The following is a 14,384-nucleotide window of genomic DNA, read 5'->3' as shown; positions in this document are numbered from 1 at the left end:
AGAATTAACAGTTAAAAGCCTTCCCATGAAGAAAGATTTAGGTGCAAAGATCTTTACTGGTGAGTCTGACCAAAACCTTGAGGATAAAACAACTCCAATCTTAAACAAGCAATCCCAAAGACAACATAAAGGAATCTTCTTAGCTTTGAGGCTAGCGAACCAGACAGAAAAAAAAAAACAACAAGACAAGATAAAGCCAAATCTCCAATCCGAGGGAAGTCACCGGCTAGTCTCACTCACGAATATGCAACATCTCAACATAAAGTCAGCACACAAAAGCCAGCAATGTATTAAAAGGATGGCCTAGTGTCTTCTAGGAATATGGAAGTGGTTTAACCAGACAGTTGATGTAATTTACTACATTAAAAGAAAATAAAATCATATGATCATTTCAATTAATAAAGAAAAAGTCTGTAATAAAATTTCAACAACCATGCATGACCAAAAGCACTCTTACCAAGCTAGAGTAAATGGGAGCCTTTTTTAACCTGATAAACTCTCCCTATGAAACCTACATCAAATACATACTAACCAGTGAGCACTGACAGCATTCCCGTGCGATTAAACATAGCATGTGAAAGCCTACTGAAGCCCTTCTTTGAATGCTGCCTGGGAGGTTATAGTCAGCAGGTAAGACAAAAGAGAACAAATTAATTTACAAGGTAGAAGGACTAGAAAGGAAGAAGCAGAGCTGTAATTTTTTGCAGGTGATGTAATTACCTACTGAGTCAATACCGACTCATAGTGACAGACCTTGCGGACAAAATACTAGAATTAACAAGCAAGTACAAGACGAGTAGGCAGAAGACCAAAACACAAAAGCCATGTCTGTTTCCATATATTCATAACAACTCTTAAGAAATATCATTTGAAAAAAGGTAGCATGTGTCTATGGATGCATACCAAAATCTATAGAACTGTGGAAGTTTTGCTATGCGAATTATATCTAAAAAAAAACCTAAGTAAAAAAAAAGGCACCATTTACAATAGCAACACAACAAGAATGAAACTAACATACAGATCTTTCTTGGGGGTGGGGGAGGGCGTGCCTAGCATCTAACTGAAAGGCTTAGAAGAATTATAAAATAAATGGAAGATACCATACGGGGTAACTAGGTGCTCTGGAGTGAGCCCTAATTCATAGTGGATCCCACGCTGTGCATCCCAGGATGAAATACTACCTGATCCTGCACCAGCCTCCAATCACTGTCATGTTGGAGTCCTTCGTGGCAGCTGCTACCTCCTTCCATATCTCCGGGGAGTTTCCTCTTTTTTGCTGACTTTCTACCTTATCAAGCATGATCTCCTTTCCAGAGGTTATTCCCTCAGGATAACATGTCCGAGTATGTGAGATGGAGTTGTGATGTCCTCACTATTTCCCCCTAATCATTTTATTGAGGGCTCGTACAACTCATCACAAGACATACATGCATCCATGTTGTCAAGCACATTTGATATCAGCTTCTCATTTTTCCCCTCCATCCTCCCCCCTCCCTCGCTAATGAACCCTTGATGATTTATAAATTATTTTTTTTCATGTGTTACGCTGACTGATGTCTCCCTTCACCCACTTTTCTGTTGCCTATCCCCCTGGGAAGGGGTTATATGTAGATCATTGTGATCCGTTCCCCCTTTCTTCTCCCACCTTCCCCTTATTCTCCTGGTATGGCTACTCTCATTATTGGTCCTGAGGGTTTATCTGTCCTGGATTCCCTGTGTTTCCAGCTTTTATCTGTACCTGTGCACATGCTCTGGTCTAGCTGGATTTTTAAGGCAGAATTGGGGTCATGATAGTGGGGGAGGAGAGGCATTAAAGAACCAGAGGAAAGGTGTATGTTTCATCGGTGCTATACTGCACCCTGACTGGCTTGTCTCCTCCCCGCAACCCCTCGTAAGATATGTCCAATGGCCTACAGATGAGCTTTGGGTCTCCACTCCACACTCCCCCTCATTCACAATGATAGGAATTTTTGTTTTGGGTTTTGATGCTTGATATCTGGTCCCATCAACACCTCATGATCACACAGGCTGGTGTGTTTCTTCCATGTTGGCTTTGTTGCTTCTCAGCTAGATGTCTGCTTGTTTATCTTCAAGCCTTTAAGACCCCAGACACTATATCTGTTGATAGCCGGGAACCATCAGCGTTCTTCACATTTGTTTATGCACCCACTTTATCTTTAGCGATCATGTTGGGAAGGTGAACACCATGGAATGCCAGGTTAATAGAACAAATGTTCTTGCATTGAGGGAGTACTTGTAAGTATAGACCCAATGTCCATCTGCTACCTTAATACTAAACCTATAAATGTATGCACATAGATCTATTTCTCCATCATCATATATATTTACATATGCACATGCCTATATTTATACCTTATAAATGCCCTTTGCCTCCTAGTTCTTTCCTCTATTTCCTTTTACTTTCCTCTTGGCCAACTATCATGTTCAGTTTTCATTTGGGTTTCAGTTAATTCCTCTCGATTACATGGCCCTTGATCAATCCCCACCAGGCGTCCTAATCCTTCTTCACCATTGATTTTAGATCACTTGTTGTTCCCTTGTCCCTGATTTTGTTAACACCCACTTCCTTTCTCCCGCCTTCCCCTCTCCCATGTCCCCCCATCACCCCCGGAACCATTGGTCCTGTTGTTTTCTCCTCCAGATTGCTTATCCTGCCTATCATATCTAGATAGACATGCAGAGACAATAATATGCACAAAAACAAAACAGCAAAATGAAGCAAAAGAAGAAAACAAAACAGTAACAACAAAATGACCAAAAAAAGAAAAGCCTATAAATAGTTCAAGGTCTGTTTGCTTAAGAGTGTTTTCTGGTCAAGTCTGATGGGGTGCCATTCCCTGGCCCCACAGTCTATATTTGGTATTCCCTGGGGACTTCATTGCTCAACGTTCCCCTTGCTTTTCTGTTGCACACCCTTAGTGTTTTGCCTCGGTGTGGTGGAGTCAGATCGGTCACAATCCCCACACTGTGTCTCCAATGTCGTCCTCTGTAGAGCTATAGGTCAGTGAAGGGCATCATCTCGCATGGTGGGGCTGGTCCTATGGTCCTCTCTATGCATTGGCTGCTCTGAGCAAGAATATCATCCTCAGGACTTAGTGGACCAGGATGTGCTCTATTCTCTCTCTTCCCCTTCATTTGCTCCCGTGTGCTCGGATCAGACATGTCCCTCTCCCTGAGCTGTAGCTTCAGTGCTGTCCTCTGAAATGCATTCTTTTTTTTTTTCTGAAGTGCATTATTATGGGGGGTGGGCATCTTGCTTCTAAGGAGCTCTTCAGTTGTCTTCTTCCAGGACAGATTTGTTCCTTTTTCTGACAGTCCAGGGTATTTTCAACACTCTCCACCAACACCATAAAAAAAGGCGTCAATAATTCCACCAAAAAATGGGGAAAAGATGCCCTCCAAATTCTGACTAATGACACTGGTTATTCTTTGGTCTTCCTTTTTTCAAACCAGCTTTGCGTGCATATGAGGTGACTGAAAATTCCAGGGCGTGGATCAGACATCTTAGTTTACAAAGGGGCATTCTTGCTTTTTAGTACTTTGAAGAGCTCTTTCACAGCAGGTCTGTAGAACAGTATCTGATTTGCCGATTGCTTTTTCCATGGGCGTCAATTGTGGATCCAAGCAAACTAACAACCTCAATACTCTCTCCACCTATCGTGATGTTGCTGTTAGTCTAGTTATGAGGATTTTTGAGGTGTAACCAATCCTGAAGACTGCATTATTTGATCTTCAGCAGAAAACGCTTCACATCTTTGCATTCAAGCATGGTTGTGGGGTCACCTGCCTATGACAGATTGTTAGTGAGTCTGCCTCCCATTATGATGAAGGCTTCTTTGTCAGAGAGCCCAGTTTGTTTGTTTTTTAATCATTTTACTGGGGGCTCATACAACTCTTATCACAATCCATACATACATCCATTGTGTCAAGCACATTTGTTGCCATCATCATTCTCAAAACATTTGCTTTCTACTTGAGCCCTTGGTATCAGCTCCTTATTTTCCCCCCTCGTTCCCTGCTCCCCGCCCTCATGAACGCTTGATAATTTATAAATTATTATTATTTTGTCCTATCTTATACTGTCTGAAGTCTCCCTTCATCTACTCTTCTGTTGTCCATCCCCCAGGGAGGGGATTATATGTAGATCCTGGTAATTGATTCCCCCTTTAAGCCCCACCTTCCCCCCACCCTCCTGGTATGACCACTCTCACCACTGGTCCTGAAGGAATCATCTGTCCTGGAGTCCCCATGTTTCCATTTCCTATAGGTACCAGTGTACATCCTCTGGTCTAGCCAGATTTGTAAGGTAGAATTGGGATCATGATAGTGGGAGGAGAGTAAACATTTAAGAACTAGAGGAAAGTTGTGCATGTTTCATCGTTGCTACACTGCACCCTGACTGGCTCGTCTCCTCCCTGAGACTCTTTGCCTACAGATGGGGTTTGGGTCTCCAATCTCCACTCCTCCTCATTCACAATGATACGATTTTTTGTTCTTTGATGCCTGATATCTGATCCCTTTGACACCTGGTGATCACACAGGCTGGTGTGCTTCTTCCATGTGGGCTTTGTTGATTCTGAGCTAGATGGCCACCTGTTTACCTTCCAGCCTTTAAGACCACAGGCACTTTATCTTTTGATAGCCATAGCCCAGCTTCTTAAAGCATTTGCTCGGCATAAGGTATGATGAAAAGATACAACCCTGACCGAGGCACACCTTTTCTGACTCGAAACCACACGGTTTCACCTTGTTCTTTTGAATGGCTGCCGTTTAATTCATAAACAGGCTCCATATGAGCACAATCAAGCGCTCTGGAATTCCCACTCTGGAAATGTTACCCATAATTTGTTATCATCCACAGTCTAATGTCTTTTGCAAAGTGAATAAAACACAAGTAAACAACTTTGGGGTATTTTCTGCTTTCAGCCAAGTGCCGTCTTCTGCCAGCAGTGATATTCCTTGTGCCACATCGTCTGCAGAATCCGGCTCGGATTTCTAGCGGCGGCCTATTGACGGACTGCTGCAACCCTTTAAAATCGTCGTCAGCAAAATTACTAGTGTGAGCTGTCGATACAGTTCTATCATTTCTATGTTCTGTCAGGTCACTTTCCTCTGGGGAGGGCACAAATGGGGTCTCTTCCAATCGGGTGGCCATGCAGCTTAGCTGTCTTCCAGATTTCTAGGTCCAGGTGCACGAGAGGCCCTGGTGCTGTGGCCGTTTGTTGAAACGGGACAACAGGTAGTTTGTCAATTCCTGGAGCCTTGTTTTTCACCACCGGCTTCAGTGCAGCTCGGACCTCTTCCTTCCGTATCACTGGCTCTTTGATCATATGCCCCTCCTGAAACGGATGGAAGTCGGCCAATTCTTTTTGACACAGTGACTGTGTCTTCCTCTCGTCTCTTTTGGGTGCTTCTGCATGGTCAATATTTTGCCCATCGTTGCTTCAGTATGGTAACTTGAAGCTTGAATTATTGGTTTCGTGCGTTCTTTTGGTTTTCTAACCGCAGGTCTTTGCACATTTCACTATAACACTTTACTCTGTCTTCCCGAGTCAGATCTTTTCTGTCATCTTTTCCTGCACTTGCTTAAGCTTCACTTTGCTCCGAGTAAGTCTCTTCTGACATTCACTTGGGTCTTTTCCTTCTTGTCGTTCTAATATGGCTTTGCTTTCTTCATGTATGCTGCTCCTGATGTCACCTCCCAGCGCATCGCGTCCTCTGTCATGAAGAGCTCGGCAGGTCAAATCTGTTCTTGAGATGGTCTCTAAATTCAGGTGGGGTATACTAGAGGTCATAGTTTGGCTCTTGTGGACTTGCTTTAATCTCCTTCAGCTCCAACTGGAACTTGTAAATGAACTTGTATATTGATGTTCTGTTCCACAGTCGGCCCCTGGCCTTGTTCTGATCGATAGTGCTGAGCTTCTCGATGGCCTCTTTCCAGAGATGTAGTAGATGATTCCTATATATTCCATTCAGTGAGGTCCAGGTAGATAGCGACTGTTTATGTTATTGAAACGGGATATTTGCAGTGAATAAGTTGACGGTCTTAGAAAATTAGATCATGTGATCGAATAAAATTTCCAATAATTTTTGAGGGATTCAACAAGCTGATTCTAGAAGCTATGTAAGTATGAAAAGGCAAAGGGCATATAATAGACTAAACATTTTTGAAGATTACTGAAATGCTTATAACAATTAAAGACTCTTGGTGACACAGTAGGTAAAGCGCGTGGCTGCTAACTGAATGTTGGCAGTTCAAACGGACCCGTTGTCCCATGGAAGAAAAGTAGGGCAGGCATCAACCTCCATAAAGATTTACAGCATTGGAAGCCTTGTGAAACAGTTCTATTCTATCCTATGGGGGCCCTATGACCCTAAATCGACTCAGCAGAGATGCGTTAAGTAAGATAGTGTGATGTTGGCACAAGATTAGACAATTTTCCCAAAGGAACAAAATAGAGACCCAGAAACCAACCCATTTCTATTTGGAGACTTTTATTCATAACAACAGAGCCACTGTAGGTGAGTTGAGAGACGACAAATTATTCATGCCAAATGCAAAGAAGGAGAGAAAGAATGAACTGGATATTTTTTATCACACCACACAAAGAAATGCCTCCCTGGTGAATTAAAGACACATGTGAAATAGGCATCTTTAGAACTTTTGGAGAATAAAAATAAAAATGGAGAAAGCCATAACAACCATCTGGTGGGCACTGATTGTTTTGTTTTGTTTTTAAACCACATTTAAAAACACTACTATAAATGGAAAAGGTTAATATATTTAACAAAAAATTTAGAAGCAATGGAGAAAATGCAATACCAAAGATGAAGCATATTTTTCCTGATAGGAAAAGGAGACACAGACAACTACACATAGTGATCAACAACAAAACCTCCACAAATAAATTTAGTTAGGAAGTCAACAGGTTGTATGATTTTGAGCAATTAGGGCGCATAAGAAAGAAGTTCCCGTCTGACTCTGATGACCGAGTAAGTGCGCAGAGCTCAAGACCGTGTACCACTCACTACAAGAGGGTCTACAGCACCAGTGTGGCAGCTAACTTTGTAATGAATGCTACTTACTGATAAGGCAGCTAATGGCTTCCACGTCTAGATTGATCTCCTCATGGCTCTGCGGGCTTAATTGCGCTCATATAATATAAACATTGTAAGCTTCGACAACATAAAAATAATGACATAGGTGACAGAAATTAGGAGGCAAAGGAGTAGAAAGAAGGTATTGAATTTATTCAGTTTTCATAGTAGAAATGATATGAAATAAAAATTTAAGAATATTATTAAACTTTTAAAGCAACCAACTAAAAAGATGGTAATATAATTATGAAGACCAAGAATGGGTTGGTATATGGAGCTATAAATAAGGTTCATTCGCTATACTTCCAGGAAAAAACAATGTACAAAAGCAGGCGGTGGAGAAATGGTGCTCAGCATGCATCGTTTACATAAGACGAGCAGTTGACTATGCTGCACTCCGCTATAGCTTTTCTGTCGATTCAGGGTTTTTTAATCCATATCCACATACTATACTAATTAACAAACAAATTAAAAAATAATTGATGGAAAGAGAAAAGATCAAACATTCATTTAGTCAGACTACCTACGACTAGGTGGGAAAAGTGGAGAGGGAGGGCCACTGCAACAGGAAAGCGTCCCAACGCTTCAGAGACTCAGGGTCAACAGGACCGCAGGGCACACCCAGCCCAGCCAACACCGTCTCTCCGTCAGCTCAGGGTGGAGAAACCAGGGAGAAGCATCCCTGTGTCTCCCCCTCGCTTTTCCTTTCCCTTTTTGCCTCTGATTCTCTAGCTTGTTTGTTCCCCTCTAGTTCTCCTTGATTTAGCCTAAGTGTCCCACTGAGAAATCACACAGCACTCATGGTGCTTGGGAGCCCTGGTGGCACACAGATGTCCCGCCTGGGGAAGCCGATCGAACAGCATTCCCACTCTGTCGCACAGTGTCACTCACAGTGAGTCAGAACTGACTTGATGGCAGTGGGTTTGAGAACATTTTCTTAACCTATTCTAGTCTTAGGTTTCTCTCATTACAAAAAGAAAATGAAGTTGCGTTTCATTTGTTTTGTCTACATGAGGGGAATTCAAAGGATTCAAGGGCAAGCTCCATTATCTTGTGCCATAAACTCGACGAAGACCCCTCGTGCTAGTATGCGCGATCATTACGGATGTTTCTGCTGCAGAGGGCATATCATGCCACCACTGGCTTAAAGGAGGCCCACACAGACAAAAGGCAGCCTGTCCAAACTGGCACCATACTCACTGCTCGGTACATTACTGTCTCACTGTGGCCTGCTCATCGTGACCTTTTGGGGTCGCTGCGTGTCATCATGCACCTGATGGCAGTGAGTTGAGTGAGCTGGCAACTGCTAAGCTATTGAAGTCTCAGGACCAAAGTCAGGTTTCTACAGAGATAGGCATGTGAGTTGTAACTGACTCCATGGCAACAGGTTTGGCTTTTTAAAGAATTAACTTTTAAAGAAATAAAACCCTTAAAGCTTGAAGTCTAAGTTCCCTGAAAGTAAAGAAAAAAAAATCAGAAGGTTAAAGGTTCATCTCAGGTGGTATTGGTATAGATCGATCCAAGAGACTTAGCAGCGTCTCCGTTTCAGCGTAACCCACATCCAGTTAGATACTTACACTATATGTGCAAGGTCAAGTGGTTTCTCTGGTTGCTCAGGAAAAACAGGATGCGGGGGTTCTCTGGTGGGGACGCACCCCAATGATTTACTAATTGCATGGCTCAGCTTCTTTGCAGGGGATTTCTGTATCAAAGAAGAAAAATAAGGAATTAAATCTTCACAACAATGGAAAAGGGCTTCAGAAGAGCGTTCTGGCAAGGGTTGTACAAAACTTCAGTTCAGAGAGAAATCAAGTGTCATTATAACCAACATTATTAGGCCCTGCAAGGAGGCTGCAGTTGTTCCAAGGTCATGCGCAGGCCCTTCATTCCCGCAGCTCCTTCCTTATTTCTGTGAAGTCACGTTCAGAGCAGTACTATAGACCCTTGGCATCAGCTCCTTCTTTCAAGGCTTTTGGATCCTTCCTGGCAACCTATTAAAGTTAATTCCCCAGTACGAGTCAGAGCTTTTGGGTAGGCTACAATACGAAGTGGCTACGAAAACACTGAGCATATATAGCTTTCGTGTTAACAAGCTAGCAGATTAAGCCACATCTCAAAACATGCCTATGAAGAGAACACTCCCAAATTAAACGTGAAGCAGAACATTGGGTGTTAAGAGCTAGATTTGTACACAGATAGAAATAGATGTATTCACATCCATAGCGACTCTAAACCCACTAAAGGCACAAAAATAAGGCATACTGCTGCATTTCTCTGGAAGGCAGAGTAAGACTCACCAACTCCAAAGACTGGTGAGTCTAAAATTCAATGTTATGCCACCATTAGTTTCCACAGGACATTCACTTCAAAGCCCAGATTTAAAGCGGGGAAAGGGGGAGGCTTAATACACAGCTTTTTATTATTCACCCAATTTCTTTTCAAAACCCCGCTGTCTGAGATTTTCTTGGCAAGATATTAACTGCCAAGAAAGTTTAAACATTTCATTCTACAGGCTCTGAAGTTTATTACCATAAGCACCACTTCAATTGGCAAACACAATTTGTTTGCAGCTGTGTGACTCATTAACACATCTCCACTTAACTTCTGCAACAGGCTGCTGGATGCAGGATTTTAAACACAAAGCAAACAAAAATCGGTTTGCCTTTAAGATTGGATTGATTGCCTAGGCTAATTATAAGAAAGACGGAATAATATCGATTACTTCAGAAGCTTCTGATATTGGCTTCAAATCACTTATCATTATCCCCATTTTGGAAAAAAATCTAGATGCAACCTGATTTCCATGCAAAGATGAAGCAGAAATTCTGACCATCTCCTCCACTTGCTGAACAATCGGTTGTAATTTGACTCGGCTTCCCCTCCCTCCCTCCCCTCTAGCCCATCTTCCTCTAGAGATTGTGTTGCTCTCCTTAAACTCTTTCTAAAGACTGGGGAAAACCAGAGTTCTCATTGGTCACTGAGGCAAGTCCCATGATAGTGACCTTATCCACAGAGCAGAACTGCTCCTCAGGTTTCCAAGACTGCACACCTTTACGGAAGCAGGCAGCCTGATCCTTCTCCCTTAGGACAGCTGGAGGATTTGAACTGCCAACCTAGAGGCCAGCAGTCCAATGCTTAACTCACTAAACCACCAGGACTCCCACCACGTATATGAAGGTGCTTCAAAAAGTTCATGGGAAAATCCACTCTTTGTCCATTCCACTTTCCGACAAACTTTTTGAAAGAGTGACACAGTGGTGGCAACAAGGGACTCAAACATAACAATTATGAGGATGGAGCAAGATCAGGTAGCGGTTGGTTCTGCTGTACCCAGGGTCACCATGTCAGACTTGAAGGCATGTAGCAATAATGATTATAGAGGGGGGGAAGAGTCCATATTCAAATATAATTTGTAGAGACTCCTTTACTAAATTAAACATGACAAAGACAAGACAGACAAAAATGACTCAGTTGGATGAGGGAAACCATCAGCAAGAGGTCATAATGGCACTCAAAGGAGTCCCACCACTTCTGTGGGCGCACCAGGGAAACACAGCAAACACACTCCCCCTGAGGACAAAGCTTTTTACATTGCCACCAACGGTCAGAAAGAACACAACGGCGGCGGAATCTAATGAAGCCTTTCACAAGCTTCAAAATAAATCCACTGCCATCAAGTTGATGCCAAATCACAGTGACCCTGGAGGATAGGGTAGAACTGGCACTTTGAATTTCAGAGACTCATGGTTTACAGGAGGAGAAAGCCTTGTCTTTCTCCCGCAGAGTGGCTGGTGGTTTCAAGCTGCCGACCACGCAAACCTCAGTCCAATGTGTGACTACTACACCACCAGGGCTCCTATGCCAACTCACAATGATCCAATAGGATTGTGTACAACTGCCCCCGTGGGTTTCCAAGATTTTAACTGTTTACGAGTGTAGAAAGCTTGTCTTTCTCTCAAGGTGGTTTTGAACCGCTGACCTTGAGTTAGCAACCCAACACATAACCACTGCACCAGTAGGGTTCCTTTCATGAGTCTAGTGCTCAGAATTTCAGCTCCAATACATAACCAACATAGCAAAGTTTTATCTTATAAGCAACTCCTACTTTAAGGCTTGTTTTTCACTCTCATGAACAACTGTCACCAGGCCTGGTTTACTAACCTTTTCCTTTGAATGTCACGCCTTTTACTACTTTAAGAAATACTTTCCTCCTGGGGGTCATAAAGATCTTCTCCCATGTTGTCTTCAAAAGCATTATAGTCTCTGCATTTCCTGTTTAAGCTTGAATGTACTTGGAACTGATTTCTAGATGGCATGAGGGAAGCATCCAGTTCATCCTATACAGTTAAGCAGTTATCTCAGGACCGTTTCATTAACAAATCCACTCTCTTCCCACTGATAGACCGTTCCTGCGGCAGTGGAGCAAACAGCATCATCCAAACGACTATGTCCGAGTTCCAACTCCAAGTCCCTGGTGAATGTGACCTCATTTGGAAATGGTGTCTTTACAAATGCAATTAAGATGAGGATCTCCACCTCAGATCATCCTGAATTTAGGGGGGCCCTACATCCAATGACTGGTATCTGTATAAGAGGGCTTTCAACAAACAAATAAATAAACTAACCAGGGATATTTGACAGCAAGACCTCACGGACAGGAGTAGCCAGCACCCAAGGACGCCGTGGTCGCCAGCAGTCACCAGAAGCTGGGAGAGAGGCAGAGAACAGAATCTCCTTTGGAGCCACTCTGGCAGGAGCAGACCCTGTCAACACTGGGATTTCAGACTTCCGGCCTGCGGAACTCTAAGAGAATCCATTTCTGCTGGGATTGTTTAAATCATTTTATTGGGGGCTTGTACAACTCTTATCTCCATCCGTCCATCCATCCATTGTGTCAAGCATATTTGTACATTTGCTGCCATCTTCATTTCCAAAACATTCTCTTTCTACTTGAGTACTTGGTATCAGCTGTTTTTCTCCTCCCCTCCCTCCCTCATGAACCCTCGATAATTTATAAATTATTCTTTTTCACGTCTTACACTGATCGATGTCTCCCTTCACCCACTTTTCTGTTGTCCGTCCCCCAGGGAGGGGGGGTTCTCTGTAGATCGTTGTGATCAGTGATACACCTTTTCTGTTGTCTGTCCCCCAGGGAGGGTTTTTTTTTGTAGATCATTGTGATCGGTGATCTCCCTTCCTTGACCTTCCTGGTATTGCTACTCTTATGATTGGTCCTGAGGGGCATTTCTGCTGTTTTAAGCTAATCCTGTTTCCTCATAAGAGAGAAAAGAGCCTGCCATTTCCCCTTTTCTTACTGTCCCGAGGTTTTGGTGCCGAGGTGATTCTAACCTCCAAAATGAAACTGGGAATAACTGTTCTATTTTCTGGAATTTGGTGAAACGTATACTAGACTTATTCCTCCTTTGGGCTCTTTTTTTTTTTTTAATTTTAACAATTTATTGGGGCTCATACAATTCTTTTCACAGTTCATACATATACATACATCAATTGTATAAAGCACATCTGTACAGTCTTTGCCCTAATCATTTTTTTCTCTTTTCTTCTTTTACATTTTATTAGGGACTCATACAACTCTTACCACAATCCATACATATACATACATCAATTGTATAAAGCACATCCATACATTCCCTGCCCCAATCATTCTCAAGGCATTTGCTCTCCACTTAAGCCCCTTGCATCAGGTCCTCTTTTTTTTTCCCCCCCCTCCCTCGCCATTCCCCCTCCCTCATATGCCCTTGGTAATTTATACCTCGTTATTTTGTCATATCTTGCCCTATCCGGAGTCTCCCTTCCCCCCTTCTCTGCTGTCCCTCTCCCAGGGAAGAGGTCACATGTGGATCTTTGTAATCAGTTCCCCCTTTCCAACCCACTCACCCTCCACTCTCCCAGCATCGTCCCTCACACCCTTGGTCCTGAAGGTATCATCCACCCTGGATTCCCTGTACCTCCAGCCCTCATATGTACCAGTGTACAGCCTCTGTCCTATCCAGCCCTGCAAGGTAGAATTCGGATCATGGTAGTTGGGGGGAGGAAGCATCCAGGATCTGGGGGAAAGCTGTGTTCTTCATCGATACTACCTCACACCCTAATTAACCCATCTCCTCTCCTAAACCCCTCTATGAGGGGATCTCCATTGGTCGACACTTGGGCCTTGGGTCTCCACTCTGCACTTCCCCCTTCATTTAATATGATATATATACATATATACACATACATATATACATATACACATATATACACATACATACACACACTTATATCTTTTTTTTTTTTTGCATGATGCCTTATACCTGGTCCCTTGGGCACCTCGTGATCGCACTGGCCGGTGTGCTTCTTCCATGTGGGCTTATTTGCTTCTGAGCTAGATGGCCGCTTGTTCACCTTCAAGCCTTTAAGACCCCAGACACTATCTCTTTTGATAGCCGGGCACCATCAGCTTTCTTCACCACATTTGCTTATGCACCCATTTGTCTTCAGCGATCCTATCATGGAGGTGTGCAGTCAATGATATGATTTTTTGTTCTTTGATGCCTGGTACCTGATCCCTTTGGGACCACTCGATCACACAGGCTGGTGTGTTCTTCCATGTGGACTTTGTTGCTTCTGAGCTAGATGGCCGCTTGTTTATCTTCAAGCCTTTAAGACCCCAGTCACTATCTCTTTTGATAGCCGGGCACCATCCGCTTTCTTCACCACATTTACTTGTTCACCCACTTTGACTCCAGCCGTTGTGTCGGGAGCCTCCTTTGGGCTCTTACTGAAACTTGTGTGAAGCCACTCAGGCACGGTTATCTCCTTTATGTGAAGACTTTTAGCAATTCATTCAATTACTTTAATGATCCTATTACTGTTTGGCATTTTCTTTCCATCTGAATCAGTTTGGGTGTATGCAATGTTGTTCTAGGAATTTGTTCAACTAAGCTTTCAACAACCAAATGTGTATTTTCTTGTTAATCTTTTTTTATTTACTTCCTAACTAAAAAAGAGTTACAGTCAGAGACGATAGTCCAATTTTCTCAGAACATTATGATATATGAGCCATCCTTTCCCCAGATACGTAGTCTATGTGATACTAATTCTTTTCTGAAACTTCCTTGATACGGTAATTTAAAAAAATGTTCCATGTGTGAAAGGAATGTGCAATCATTAATTGCTGGCCATATTCAAATTCTCCACAGTCTGTTTTTTGTCAGATCGCCTTAACAATTGTTGAGAGGCATATTGAGACCATTCATTTCGAT

The 14,384-nt window shown here is 42.9% G+C and overlaps 1 protein-coding gene across 7 annotated transcripts in view; it reads right to left on the bottom strand.

The window, feature by feature from the left end:
- Window positions 1-14,384, bottom strand: part of DTNB (dystrobrevin beta) — a 313,250-nt gene that overhangs the window by 172,911 nt on the left and 125,955 nt on the right. For all 7 annotated transcript variants that reach the window (XM_075557010.1, XM_075557012.1, XM_075557015.1 and 4 more), the window contains exon 9: window positions 8,697-8,821. In XM_075557010.1, the coding sequence (XP_075413125.1) occupies window positions 8,697-8,821 (125 nt within the window). The remainder of the gene's footprint in view (window positions 1-8,696; window positions 8,822-14,384) is intronic.

The sequence above is a fragment of the Tenrec ecaudatus genome, chromosome 8, assembly GCF_050624435.1.
Source record: "Tenrec ecaudatus isolate mTenEca1 chromosome 8, mTenEca1.hap1, whole genome shotgun sequence".
NCBI classification, from domain to species: Eukaryota; Metazoa; Chordata; class Mammalia; order Afrosoricida; family Tenrecidae; genus Tenrec; species Tenrec ecaudatus.
This window is presented reverse-complemented; position numbering and strand designations above follow the sequence as displayed.